At 44.8% G+C, this 15,495-nt stretch overlaps 1 protein-coding gene across 4 annotated transcripts in view; it reads right to left on the minus strand.

The window, feature by feature from the left end:
* Positions 1 to 2,059: 2,059 nt before the first annotated feature.
* LOC147430769 (NAD-dependent protein deacylase SRT2-like) overlaps positions 2,060 to 15,495 on the minus strand; it is a 123,315-nt gene continuing 109,879 nt past the window's right edge. For 3 of the 4 annotated variants that reach the window (XM_086493331.1, XM_086493329.1, XM_086493330.1), the window contains exons 10-11: positions 6,181 to 6,280; positions 2,060 to 2,545 (exon numbers count right to left, since the gene is read on the minus strand). In XM_086493331.1, the coding sequence (XP_086349457.1) occupies positions 2,495 to 2,545; positions 6,181 to 6,280 (151 nt within the window). In that variant the 3' untranslated portion in view covers positions 2,060 to 2,494. The remainder of the gene's footprint in view (positions 2,546 to 6,180; positions 6,281 to 15,495) is intronic. The other variant, XM_086493332.1, reaches the window with a different exon arrangement.

A 15,495-nucleotide genomic window follows, 5' to 3' on the forward strand; every position in this document is an offset into this window, starting at 1 on the left:
TTTTGACACAAGAGTGTCCACAAGTGGTTTTTGTTTCATGCTTGGCAGTTTATGTATATCATGGTTGAGCAAGAAGCCACCTATTGTGGCCACTTTGAGTTGTGAGGCTAGTACAGGGCAGTCTTCATAGCTACGGTTAAGTGTGTATGGCTCAGACGGCTTATGGCTGATTTGGGTGTTGGGCAGGACACTGCCAACACTATCTACACTGACAGTCAGAGCGCATTGGCAATTGCGAGGAACCCAGTTTTTCATGCTCGCACAAAGCACATTGAGGTGCATTACCACTATGTCAGGGAGAGGCTCTCAGCAGGAGAGATCAGCTTGGCTTATGTCTCAACACAAGACAACCTTGCAGATGTTTCCACAAAGGCATTGTCTCGTGAGAAGCTTGAAGCTTCCCGCAAAGCTTTGGGCTTACTCCCCTTTGTGGACTGATCATGTCCTCAAGGCATGGCACTTCCCTTTACTCATGTGCCAGCTCTCGTTCACCGCATCACTCTAGGACGGATTTGTTACCATATACATGTGGTAGTGATGTGTGTGAACACACTAGGACCGTCAGGGCATTTTTTCTCTTTTTAGGAGGTTTTTTCCCCCGTGCATTGTATATACGCCCACTACTTTAGGGCTATCTATCTTTCCATTGCACACTAAGTAAAACATTCTCTATTGTGTGCCTTGAGTTTCCTTCGTGTCTCCAAGCTATGTGTGTTTCTCTGCAACCCTAATTCCAACAAATCTTTAGCAACACTTTAGTGAGTAATTTGGGATTTTCTATCTTGACTACAAGGCCCACCTTTATTTTGGCCATTGATGGTTCTGGGTTGTATCCTTTATCTCAAATATAGCAGATCCAATCCAAATGCTAGTCATAGTGAATTAGGAAGGTTTGGATTGGGAGCTGTTAGAAAAGCTTGACACCTTTCCTCCCAAGCTCATGCATAAAGTTCTATGTTGCAATGTGTTTGGTAATCAAGATGAATTGTGGACAAAGAAAAGTTGACATGAAGGCATTCTTAAATTATACATAAACATACGCACGTGAACATAAGGCAAGTTACTAGTTAATTATATTCTAGGTTCTCATGCCTATGACTTCATTTATCTTCAAGGTCTGTTTAGATAGCAAAGGTCCCATAGGTCATAATTAACCTCTGAGGGCTATAATATCCTCTAATATTTATCTCTTGTAACAACTTTCTAGTGTTCAAAGGAATTATAAGTTGTCCTATGTTTGTGCCTTACGTTGACATATTACTCTATCAAGTATCATGCAGATCTCAAAACACCTGATTTAAACTTCAAATTACCACTGTAGTGTGGCTTTGTGTTAGCCCAAAGGAGAATGGGCAAAGCATTTTTATATGTATAGATCTAGAGCTAGCTTCAACAAAACTTGGCCTTTGTGCATTTGTCCATGCCTAGCTTATTGATGTTTGAGATATGAATCTAAACAATAAGAACTTGATTAGGCCATGAAGCTTCAAATCGTAGGTACCACGTAAGCTCATTGCCTAGCAGATTAAATGGCTTTCAAATATGAAAAACAAAATCAATGTGTCTCGTGAAGTTATTCCAAGTTCTTACAAGTGTCTACGATTTTCATTATTGCCTTCTGAACAAGGATACACAAATATAAAAAAGTTAATTGACACCCAACCAATGCTCATAGAAAACCAGTATACAATTACAATCCTGATTTGAATTTTCATTTCACTTGTAAAATGAAAATTCGAACTTTGAAGTATTTAGGAATTTTTACTTACTATAATTATTGCTTCCAAGTTAACATGTAAGATGTTGTGGACACTGAATTTTGATTGCTCAATATTTTTTGATTGATTAGCAAATTAGTTCTTCTGGAACAATGCATCCCAACACTACAAGCTTTTGTGGGTGCAAATGCACTAACTAAACCGAAAAATGAGCTCGAGTTCACCGCTGGCATGCTTCCCCTTTACAAAAGCTCCTCTATTGACTCGTCCTCACAACGAGAACGCCAAAAAGAGAAATGCTGACATGAATGCACAAAATTTCATGTGCCGAGGAATACTGCTTCTCGAGTTCAGCCTTTTTAAGACCAACAAACATGTTATAAACATGGATCAACAAATCATAAAGTGTCGTGGCTACAATGTTCAATATATCTCCAAAGAAAAAAAAAACTGTCAGCATCATATGGAAGTCTTTTAAGGCATTTCCTCGTTGTGTGTAAGTTGTTCTACAGTATATACAGGATGCAAGGATGTAAGTTACAAGTTCTGTCAACTGACACTATATACATATCAGCTTCCATGAAAGGTGAAAATGCGGTCGCATACCCATTTGATGTGTTAAGCCCATCACAACAGATTATGTTGTATGCAGCATTTTATGCCCAAATCTGGGATGTGTCCAAAGGTAATACACCCATAGGGCCAAGAATCAATTTGTATCATCTCCTTCAATCGTTCCTTATGGATGTATATAGCTTTCCATAGACCTCCCTAAATCAGGGAGCTGGCAAATCAAGAGACCCATGGTGCAAGACTCTCGCCAAAATCTGTATGAAACTCTCTCTCTCTCTCTCTCTCTCTCTCTCTCTCTCTCTCTCTCTCTCTCTCTCTCTCTCTCTCTCTCACACACACACACACACACACACACATTATTTTGGTAATGCTAATATTACTGGTGGGAATCCTACACTCAGACCATATGGTCAAGAGGGTTGAGACTATAAGAAACTTGTCATAACGTGGCACTGAAATTCCAGCCCAGTAGAGAGATCGCGAGAAGATGTGGAACTGATTGTACAGATGCTGGCATGGATTCCAGAAATTACGATGCAGATCGCCAAGTGTTAAAAGTTTTTGTTCTGTTCGTGTGTTGCTGAGAGATTACCGTCTTGTCAGTGCCAAGCCGGATACAGTGGCATAAGAGCTTCAGTTGATTGTTCTTCTACGGAGAATCTGATCCGATTTTTGCACTACCCACTATGGACTCTGACAGAGACTCAAATAAGGAACAGGAATATGTCCTGCTGACAATTTTTCAGGAGGATGATTCCAATGGGAATGACGATTTCAACAACAACAAATTAACTGAGGAGTTTGATGAATTATTTGACGACTCTCTTGAACAGAATCAAAACTCTACTTATCTTCACTGAGCACCTGAACGAAGAGGTTGATGAAGTTTGCAAGAGATTCGGCTTATGCACAGTATCCGAAGAACCAACGATCCCGGACTTCTATGATATATGGCAAAAGGCTACCAAACAACCTCTAAAATCCACAATGAAAATCAACCCAAATCGTCAGATAAGAAGCGCTCTCTTTTGACAAAAGAGGATATTGAACGCTCTATGGACAGAACATCAATGAGTTGATTAAGCATCATAAACACTCGAGACACAGACAAAAGTCCGAGACTTTTCCCTACTACTCACACTTCAACGAGGAAGGCACCATTCAAGATTGTCAAGGGTGGCAAAAAGGCTCTTCCCATTGCAGCAAACAAGCATCGCCGTGACTTGCAAAAGAAGAGGATTGGGTGATTCTTCAGCTTGAGAAAGCATGCCTTAGGAAAACGAAGGGTAAGGAGAAGCTTTTCGCAGTCTATTGAGACCTTTCAAGGAGAAGTGTCAAAGGACAAGGAACCTAGGGAGCAACAGAGGCAGAAGAAATAGAGGAAATTCTTATAGCTAAGCAAGTCATAGCACACAAGGAAAGGAAAGTGAAGGGTAAGCTGGTCTACAAGTATTTGGTCAAGTTCAAGAACTATCCGGCTCTTGATGCAAAGTGGATGGAGGAGGACATGGCGTATACTCCTCAAATATTAGATTTACCTTGAGGCTTTTAGTTTAGCTCCGAATATTCCAAAAGTGCACGTCGAATCAACGGATTGACTCTGGTGCAGTGCGTGTTGCATGAGAGGGGAGCCACTCCATTCCTTTTTCACAGATTATCCACAGGAGAATAGAGTCAACCAACTTCTCTTTGAGATTTTGGGCGTGCTGGCAGGCTTAGAGTACTCTACTCTCGACTGATCAGAGCCAAGGCCTCCGTACCCCACGCTATCATTCAAGCACAGCTAGCTGCCCCTCCTATGGAGATTGAGGCGCTTACCAGATCAGTCTCCTTTGTGCACAGCTTGTGGGATACTACTAGAGACAGATATGCTAGACTGGCCCTTGAGTCTTCCAGACAGTTAGCTCTTCAGGGGGACACTTCATGCTGGTATGCACAGATGACATCATGGTTTCAGATGCATGGCTTCACCATGGACAGGCTGCCCCCTTTCCAGTACTCTCTTCAGACACCCTCGATGTCTCTTACACGGGTGGAGATTACTAAACTCATTCGTCACGACCTGATCCAGCTGGATACCAAGAGGACATGGATAGAGCCGCCATAGGAGTTGGGCACGAAGATGGCTTTCTATAGAGAGCATCTTCTCCACCTCAGAGGAGATGGGTTTGTGATTCGACCCAGCTACATGGATACACATATGTCTCATGGTTTGTGGTGTGCCATTGGTCGGATACGCACATCCTCACATCAACTCGACATTGAGACTAGTAGATTCAGAGGATACCAGCAGACAACACGATATGCCGTTTATGCCAGCTAGAGCCAAAGACAGAGCTACATTACATATGTCATTGCACACTATACTATGAGATTCGGGGCCATTTCAATTTTCCACTGCTTATTCAGAGAGGGTTTCATTCCTTTCTCTAGGGTCATGAGTTATGAGGATCAGAGATGTCTTGGGCTATATCTACTTGAGTTACACAGATATAGAGACACTTTACTGGGGAGAGCTAGAGAGAGACAGTCTTAGAGACGGATTACAGATTTCTTTTCACTAGATATGGGACAGCCAGAGGAGCAGCCATCACTGCATAGCTCGGCCCACACTCATTCGACCACTACCGGCACTCTCATTGACCAACCACTGGAGCTACGGAGATCTATGGGCTGCATACTGTGACTTGAAATCAAGGCTAGACACAACTGGAATCTATGGGCTGCATACTGTGACTTGAACTCAAGGCTAGACACAACTTCTCACTACCTATTTATTTATGGTGAGTGCTTTTGCCAAAGCACTCACTTAGTCCAATGTGGGTTTTGTCATGCTTCTTTACTGCTTTTTCTTGAGGGACAGACAATGGCACAAAGGGAGAAAATACTCCCACGTCCACATTCAGATTAGACATTTTTTCTCTGCAGATTTTGCCTGTTAAAAGGGTTTTCCTCTGAAGATAACCATTAGAGTAATGAAATTTTGGATACCACTGCAGATAAAAAGTTCTGCATCCACATACCTGTCACTGGTCAGCATATCACAGACTCATACCACATTGCAATACCAGGTTGAAGATCAGTAAACTGGTCTACTCCTTAGGATTGACATCCATCATACACTTGAAGCCACTTGGCAGAGAGGGATATCAAAAAACTTCATCAATGAGAGGTGCAGTATCATAACCAAAACTGGAGCAAACATGCTGCCTTTGCACCGGGCATGCTTGCAGCTGGCTGGACTTTGTGGGTCAACATTAAAGCGAACATGCCGCTTATGCACCAGGCATGCTTGCAGCTGGCTGGACTTTGTGGGTCAACATTCTGGGCAGACCATTGTGCTTTGGCCAAGGAGAGGCCTAGGGCCAGGGAACACAAAAGACCTCACAGGGACTATTTTACATGGGAACACCAAGTCCGATTGAACAGGCTCAGATAAATGGAGAGAGACAGGCACAAGAGAGTGCCTAAGAGTAAACTATTGATCATGTCAAAAACACTTGAAAGTCCAGCAAGGATTTACACTATCTAAGAACCAGTTGGCGGGATAATCATGTGTCCACAGGCCTTAAGTCTTGAGACGTTGAGTTGAGGGGCCTTCACCTCTAGCACACTTTCTCTGCCATTATTTGGGCACATTAAATGGACAGTTTTCATGAGGGTCCATTCGCAGCCTTCAAGCTCTTTGAATTTCCATCATTATTTTAGCATGCTTTATGGTCTCGCCTAAACATAATCACCCAAATAATAATTCTTCTTTTAAAAGCAGAGAGTGTCTGAGATTGCCATCAATACACGCACTGCCAAATGTTAAAGCTGATAAGGAAGTGATTTGTCACTAATATTATGAGCTTAAAATTAACACGTTTTTGAGGATTGAATAAAGTACCTCGCCAGTACGGCATTCAATCTTCAATGACGCCAAGCCATCAGCTCTTGTTGATCCAATATTGACGATGGCTAAAGGCTTCTTCATGTCATATGCTGCTCTGTAATCCATAGGAAAAACAAAGGTCTCTCTCTCTCTCTCTCTCTCTCTCTCTCTCTCTCTCTCTCTCTCACACCAGAGGCACTCTGATCGACCGAGCGACTGATACGTGGAGTTTGTCCACGATTTTGTACCTATCTTAAGGTCAGGGGACCCTATTGAGCCTGGGAACTACCGCACTATCATGATCAGACACCCTGACCCTATTGAGCCTGGGAACTACCGCACTATCATGATCGGACACCCTGACCCTATTGAGCCTGGGAACTACCGCACTATCATGATCGGACACACATTGGCACGGTTGTACGCATCCATCCTTGAGCAGAAATTATGTAGATGGGCAGAGAGAGAGGGTGTACAGGCAGCAGGACAGGCGGGTTTCAGGAGAGGTTTCTCTACTCTTGATCATATCCTGACATTTAGACCCAGTATTGAGGAGGGGAGATCACGTGGAAGACGGCTCTATTGTTGCTTTGTGGACTTCCGCAAAGCCTTCGATGCAGTGCCCAGAGCTAGATTGATGCACAAACTGCAGGAGATGGGGTTCCAAAAGAGTTGATTTGTGTATGCGTAGGTTATGCAACCCTGTAAAGTGGAGATCAACCTGGCACTATGTACATACGTATTGTAGTTTTGCCAACACAATCAGAGTTGGTTGGGAATGCTTGTACTTTGCGGGTTACTGGATTGCGTATGCTGGTTTGACGAGCTTTTCAGGTGTTTTGATGATGGTTAGGCATGAGCTGCAACCAGTTCTTGCATACAATGATCTGGCGGGTCAATGTATGATTAATGGCCAAGTGTATGAATTTGGGGGGATCCATGCACATACACCCTCCGGTCAACGGGCTGCTTCATGGCATGATATGTCTTCATATCCAATGCTGTGCTTTGAGGTGATTTTAATAATTCCCCCGCACCTTTCGATAACACTGCAGGTCATTCGCACATGTTGGGGGTGGAAATGTAGGCTTGGACAGATTTTGTTGCACACACACAGATGTTGGATTTGTGGAGTCTATTACATCCGAATGTTTTTGGATACACGGCATAATGCTCAATCCTCATATCGTGCAAGATTAGATCGGTGGTATGTCGTGCATGTGCAACAATATGATGAATTTGTATGTGAGATGAGCATTGATCACACATTGTTGTTGTCCAATCATGCTCCTATTTTAATGACCTTGCATTTTGGGGGTCTCACTATGATCAACCTCTCTCTCAAAAACGTTCACTACACATCAATAATGCCTACCTCTCTCATGAGGCATTTCGAGAGATGATTCATCACGTTATTCCCCCTTTGGTTGCCCAGATGTATCTTGCTTGGTATTGTTTTGTTGTGCGAGTGCAATGTGTTATTCAAGCTTATGGCAAGCACCATATGCGTCAGCTACGGGGAGATGTTGAGGATGCCAAATCAGTGAATCAAAAGCTCCAACTTTTGGCTGATACGCACTCATTGACTGAAGATGAGCTTATAGCGTTATGTCAAGCCCGAGTACGCCTGCAACATGATGATAAACGCAAGCTTGATAAATGGCAGACTCGAGCTCGACATAGAGCCTTTGTGGATAAGGGTTGCGCCTCGAAACAGTTTTTTAAGCACTAGCACCATTCCAAGGCTTCTCAAACCATCAAGAGAGTTATGCGTAGCTCAGTCTCTTGGACAACCTCTAAACGTGACCTTGTTGATGCCATGGTTTTGCACTTTGGGAGAGTATTTGCTGCTCCACCTCCGGTTTCTCCTGAAATTCATCATGCGCGACAACATTTGTTATCTACGGTGCTTCCAATTCTCTCGCCCGCTGATGCCCAAGATACGGAAGTTGACTTTACTGAGCATGAATTGCATTCAGCTTTGCTTGCTCTCGGTAGATGGCGCTCCCTTGATTGGGATGGCCTCACAGTGGAATTTTTTATTTCCTTCTGGGAGCGGGGAGCCCTTGCTCTATATGATGAATGTTGTGTGGAGTAAGCAAAATTTGCCATCATCCTGGAAGGAAGGATTGCTGAAATTATTACCCAAGCAGGCACTTTGTGAGCAATTCTCTCATTGGCGTCCGATCACTCTCATGCCGGTTGTATATAAGATCTTGGCAAAGATGATTGTGCATCGCATCAAGGAGCCTCTTCTTGCGGGTATTCATCCGGCTCAATATGGCTTTATCCCCCGTCGTCAGATCATTGACAATTTGGCTAATGTTTTGATTGGCATGGAATATGCTAAATACACCCAGCAAGATGTGCTAGTGATGCAGGCCGACATTGAAAAGGCCTTTGATACAGTGCAATGGGATTTTATAGATGACACAATGCAAGCCCTTGGATTTGGTCATAGGTTATCTAATGTGGTCTATTTCTTGTATGCCCATAGTATGTCTTCAGGCCTTCTTGATGGGGAGTTGATTGACCCTTGGCCACTTGGGTGTTCTGTTCGCCAAGGTTGCCCCCCAGTGCATTACTATATGCTACTGCCACCCACCCGTTGTTGATGTACTTGGATCGTTTAGTTTCACTTGGTCATCTTCACGGATTGCAGCTACCCTCTGGGAATGACTTTATTGGGGAGGCTTATGCTGATGACTCGCTATTTATGCCCCGTAGTCATCAAGATGACATGCACATGGTCATGCAGGCATTGGATACTTTTGGGCTTGCGGCAGGCCTTAAAGTTAATTTCCGGAAATCCAAACTCTTGCCCCTCAATGCACGAGAATGCCACTATCTTCTATGGCTTGGGGATATTCTGGATCCGAACGTCATTGTTCATCACTTGGGGTACCCTATTGGATGGTAGATCACTGCAACTCAGCAAGTGGATTGGTTATACAACACCTAAACGTCAAATTGCAATATTGGAAATTGTCCACATGGCCTTTGCATGTTCATCATCAAATAGTTCAAAGCATCATGATGGCCTATGTTCAATTTTACTTGCCGTTGCTGCATTGGCCTTGTCATTGCCTCTCATTGCTGATGTCCAATATTTTATCTCATCTGTGGTGCACTGATTCTCGTAAGAAAGGGCTCCATTTACTTTCAATGGAGAAGCTTTGCACTCCAAAGCATTTTGGAGGATTAAATATTTTGGACCTTCACCGCCATCATCTTGCGAGGAAGGCCATGTTATTACCTACCCTTGCGCGGCAATCCCAACCTTGGACTCTCATGATAGCCTCGCTATGCCAGCATGTTACCACTTTCGCCTTTGGTCACTGGCAGACGTCACTCTGGGAGACTGTATTTGGTAAGATGATCGGTCGAATTCCTGGTTGTTCACTTACTTCCGCTTTGCTTGATGCTTGGAAAGCCGTTACGGCTCATCTTTCATGGAATGGCAGGCAACCACAAGATGGAAATTTGTTGTGCCTTGAAAGTTTTCATTGGAGCCGAGCTTTTGCTCTTACTCTTGTAGACCGGTCACCACGCTAGGCTTACTTCCTTTCGTGTCGTGGCGTGCGCACGGTGGATGATGTGGTCGACATGTATGGCAATTTCATTCATTATCCTCAGGCGGCTGTACACTTTGGTTTGGGTGTGCATTATCGTCGGTTCTGGGGTGAGCTTGAGCGCATGTTGGCTGATTTCCTGCCCGTTCCACCGTTGGTAGCTGGATGTCGTATGTTGGATTGGACATTATGGGACACACCTTTTGCTGACTTTTCTGCCCGCAAGGTTTATGCCTCTCTCCTGCCTCGGTCTTGGCTAGCTGACCACTGTAATGCATTATGGTCTTTGCACAAATGAGATCGATGGTGGAGGAATGCTCGTACTACAACTTGGAAGAGTCGTTTGCCTCTCAAGGAACGTCTATTTTTATGGCGCTGCTTGCTGGGAGTGCTCCTTGTTGGCTTCTTCTTGGTGCGCGTCACATCAGCTCTTTTCACTGTGTCAGATGTTCGGCCTCTAACGAGACAATCAGACACCTGCTTTGGGATTGTCGCTTTACCAGAGCCTTCCTGGACCGCATATCCGCCTGTATTCATCTGCATTTTCCATCGGCAGTTTTCCCCACACGCTTTTGGCTCTTCGGCCTTCTCTCGGATCCCCTTCAGCGATTTGCAGTCTTCTTCACCTGGGTCACGTTCTGGTCGCTCTGGTCCGTATGGCGTCAGCGCAACTTTCGCCTATTCCATCAGCAAGATGTGGATCCCTTTCCTCTGTTTCGGATTTCACTTGGGTAATCCTTACACTTTGCCCTTGATGTTGGGGACATATCCTTGGATATCCTACAGCTCTACTATGTGTGCTTTTGATATCTTCCCCTCTAAGAACACCTCTGTGTTCTGCTTTGTATTTGATCTTTCTGATGGGTTTTCCTCACGTTGAGGTTTCCCATCTGTAAATAATTCAAGATTTACAAAAAAAAAAGTGTGTGTGTGTCGTGTGCGTCACAGCCCTATCTCCAATCTTCTCGAGTCAGCAACTTCTGCTCGTAAGCTTCATCTGACGATTCTGTACAAAGACAATTTGGGTTAAGCATTTATCTTTAAAATTCAGCAACAGATCATCAGAAGTAAGGATTTGACAGGTCTCTAAGCAGGTCCTTTTCTGTACAAAGACAATTTGGGTTAAGCATTTATCTTTAAAATTCAGCAACAGATCATCAGAAGTAAGGATTTGACAGGTCTCTAAGCAGGTCCTTGTGTAGTGTTCATCATGTATGCCCCTATGCGGTTTGATGTATATACTCTTGTGGTTCCTATACAGAGATAGAGGCTATTGAAAAAAAGAAAACAACAAAAAAATCTCCTTGCAGTGCAATTTTCTCTAGGGAATTGATCTTTGGTTGAGTTTTGTTGCTATATCTCCAAATCTTTGTCTGTTACAAGCATCAAAAAGCTATGGGAAATTCCTTGGAGACGACTTCTGAGATCAAAACTTGTTTGTATGAGAACTTTGAGGAGGCTCGGAAAACATGGAATAGTCAGGCACCTATTCTTGAGGTGCGTATTCCCGTGCAGGACCTCATAGACCCAGTTGTGCAGTATGCTATGAACATAGTCATCTTGTTTTTTCAGGGAAAAATGCCTATAGCGCAAGAGGTCAGACAGTGAGTCGATTTTCTTCTCAAACGCTAGACAATCGGTGACGTCTACTTTGGTGCTCGTGGATTTTATGAAGTTTTGTGGGCAAATACTGAAGCCAGAAATCTTTTGCTAGAGATGTCTCCGTTCTTTTTTAGCACGCAGATGACACATGTTTTGTCGTGGGCACTGACAAAAGATTATCAAAGTCTTATCCGTCATAAATGTCCGGTGTGGATGGAAATTGTGGATTTCCCTCGCACATGGACACACTTTCTACCATTGTTGGCTGCACTGCTTGAGAAGGTGATCTGCCCACCAAAATTGGATGCAAACACAAATAAGTTCTGTATTCTTTGAGATGCTGACAAGCCAACCCCTAAAGGTATTCTGGTTGATTCGGGTGATCCATGGTTAGACAAGCGCCCCTTCAAACTCAAATGGGACAAGTTTGTAAATTCTTGTTTCGATGTGGCAAATTTGGTCACATGCAATCTGAATGCCCAAAACCTAGCTTGCAGACCGTCCTTCAAGAGTTCCATCATCTGATGCGGTCTCTACAGGCAAGGGGATCGGTGAGGATAAGAAAAATGGAGTCCCCACTGCTAATGTGGTCCCCAATGTGGAAAAAGGGAAAACCAAGCCTCCTCAATCTGCTATCCTTGGAAATGGGAATGTTACGGAAGGTAAAAATGTTGGGTCCAATGATAATAGTGCTTGGGGGGTGCCTAAAAAGACAGTGAAGATTCGCATTCCACCCTCCTCTTGTAATTATGTTCCACTTGTCAATGCTAAGAAGAATGCATCGTTCAAGCAACTTCCATGTAATGATAGTTGTAAGTTGATTGGCGCATGGGAAAAAGGGATGCATTCCTACAATGATGTACTTATTGGTGAGGTTTTCACCTCTCATGTTAATTTTGTGGAAACGTTCCATGCACTGAATCAATGGATGGATTCTAGCACGAACAAAGATATGCCCATGGACACTTCTACGTACGCTCTCTTGCCACTTGTACATATGATCTTGTCACGTGCACATGGCTCTGTGTGCCACGTGGACATGCTTCATCAACTTCTAGAGCCAGTTTTTCCCTTTTTCCTAGATAGGGATGTCTAGAATCCTAGGAGGATTAGTACCGACAATTTTGTGAGCCTGTTCGCAGGAACCTGCATGTCCGGACAAGTCCATTGGATTAGGTTTTCCACTTTTGGAACCCTCTTGCATAAATGGTTTGTATACACGTTTTGACAGATGCTATTACACTACGGTGGGCATCTGGCATGATGAGCATGTAGTTTTAGGTAAGAGGAATACGACGTGCCAATCCGCGCGTCAATCGGATTCCCGGATCGGCAAATGTGCGTAGTTTGCACCCAGTTTTGACCCTCGTTCCAGTTTATTAAAATAAATCATTTATGATTTATTTTGTTGGGAAACCTGGTGGACAGCTACCCTACCCAAGCCTAATAAAGTTTATAAGCCTCATACCTCACCTATAAAGGGAACAATCTGCTAGCATTTGCAAGTTGCAGATTCAAGGAGCGCTAGAGCAGCAGATCAGCCAATGTTTCCTGCCATCAGCCTTTGGCGTTTTGGAGAGCAGCAGAGCAGCCAGCGTTTTCTGTTTGCAGCCCTAGCGCCAACAAAAGGTTGCAAATATGTAGCGCAGATAATGTGTCGTGCTCTCTACAGTGTGGGTGCCCCTCAGTGCAATGTGCGTGGCAATCTCACTCAAACAAATGGAAACTCACTCAAACAGAATGATACACAGAAACAATGGATAACAACAGAACAACACAGACACAACAGTGGACCAGAACATGTGGACTCGACTATCTCAAAGAACCATGTACAGACTCTGGCGTGGCAGCACACTCAGCTCCAGCCCATGACTCACAGGTACAAATGGGGGTGTCGAGGCTCAGATGTGCAGGGTGAGTGCCGAGGTGCTCTGTGTAAGACTCGCTACCAAGACGATGACCAGACCATCCATAAAAGATAATGATGATGACCCAACGGCTACTACTCATAGATACAATCATAAAGAGCCACCAACGGCTCATAAATGTCAACCAGCTAAGTGTGACTTGGCCACATGTCCACTAGGCCACCATCCGTATCCCTGCCACGTGTCACTACCCAGAGTGTCCGTCCAGTGTGAGCAGACCAGACCAACTGTACTAACTGTAATTGTGTCCTGTAGCAGTGACACTGTAGCCTCCTACAGGTTGCCCGCCACAAGACTGGTCACCGTCTCGGTGAGCCAAACACTGAATGAAACTGCAAAAATAACTATATGCACAATGAAAGGTGGGGCAAGAGCACAGTCCTGTCACCCAAGGGAAAGTGTCGTCGCCACTGCTGCTCCAGAAGTATCCGGATCGGGAGGAGCCATCAGATCGATTGTGTAACAATGCGGTTGCTAGACTGTGCTCTGCATAACCTAGCTTCCTGTGGTTGGAGCAGCCATCTGCTGCACAGCGGATGGAAGCACCTGCCCTGAAGTGAACTCCGGACGCCTAGTAACACAACCATGGCGGTGTGCACCAGCAACACCGTCACAACAAGGAACACTCTGGCTCTGCATGTGTGGCATCTGGACCTGAGACCCCTGCTGAGTAAAGTACTGGAACTGGGGTTGTGGGTAGTGTCCCATGAACTGTTGAGAGGGCTGAGAGGGACCTGCTGGTGCTGCAAAGCCTGCTGGATTCTGGACTTGTATCCCTGGCCCAGTCCATCCATATCCCACAGGAGCCTGGGTAGGCCTGTTACCATACATAAGCATTTCTTGAAATCCCTGCACCTGTGCTTTTAGGTCATCAATAATCCTTGACATTATCTTCAATGCTTGTTGTAGTGCAAAAGTCGTTGCATCTCGATCTGCGATGGCACTCTCGGCAACTCGCAGAGATCCCTCCATAGCTGCGTATGTGGCGGAGTGACGCTGGTGCGTTGCAGCTAGCTGCTCTGCGCCTAGCTCGATGGTGGAAATAGCAGCTCTGGAGTCCTGAAGTAACTTCTCTGAAAGCTGAAACAGAGAAGTGGAGTCGGTCCTACCTGAAGATCCCTCAGATGCATGTGATGCTTGAGGGCGCACATGTGGCACAGCCGGCGAGCTAGAAGTAGGTACAGCTGGTGTAGTAGGTGCCTCTGAGATTGTTGTTGTAGGTGGAGAGAGAGATATGTTGACCGGTGTATGAGTGAAGATGGGAGAAGAAGGAAGAGGATCCTGTATGGGTGAAGTGACCATCCTGTCCTGAGGAGCGGCAGTAGACACTGGCGCCGGCACAGCAGAACCAGGGGTAGAAGTGGACGTGTGACGCTGAAGATGTACCCTAGTCTGCTGGCTCTCAGAAACTGGCAAGGAGAGTAGAGACTTCACTGTATCTTTCACCACTTTTGCCTTGATCTTCTTTTTCTTGGTGACTGTGGGGTCAACCTGCATGCTCACGGATTTCCTTTTCCCTTTCGAGGTTCCCTGCTCCTCATCCACTTCATCTGGGTTAATAGGTATGTTTATGACCCATGCCAAGAGAGGTGCCGCAAAACATTTAAAACTTAACTGCACAGACTGCACTTGGGCCCGAAATCTTTTAGCCCAAGTCTGCAAAGAGCTGAAGAGAATCTGGTGGAATCCACAAGGGATAGTGTGGATTAAACAGTAGAGCCCGTCGCAGTGGGAGAAGGTAGTGAGAAGATCAGTTTTTTCCTTGTCTTCTTTGGCATCTCGAGCCAGAAAGTAATACCTGAAGATTGCGAGAAGCCGTCTGTTTCGCTCATAATCCGGGTGATCCGAACTCAGTAGCTCTTGACATGCTTGAATTGTCGCATCCTTGGACAGCAAAGAGAAAGTTCGAGTAGTAGGCTTCACAGCTGGAAAGTTGGTCATACCCATGGCATGGCCAAGCCTTGTAGCTGTTAGCCTTGTAGCTGTTAGCTTGTGGCCCCGGACCTTTGGAAAGTCTTTCAACAGTTGATGTATCATCTTTGCTGGAACCGTATCAGGTAAATCTGCATCAGCCAATGCTGTGAGACCCAGAGTCCGTAGCTGAGCAGTCGAAAGCACCTCACGGAGAGATGGTCGAGGTTGCTGCATATAAAAATTTAATGAGAATGCTGTGCGATTTTTCGAAGAAGCAGGCCTCTTGATTTCATGAGTGATGATCGGCTGCTTTC

Source organism: Adiantum capillus-veneris, chromosome 21 (assembly GCF_014529385.1).
Source record: "Adiantum capillus-veneris isolate H3 chromosome 21, ASM1452938v2, whole genome shotgun sequence".
Taxonomy (NCBI): domain Eukaryota; kingdom Viridiplantae; phylum Streptophyta; class Polypodiopsida; order Polypodiales; family Pteridaceae; genus Adiantum; species Adiantum capillus-veneris.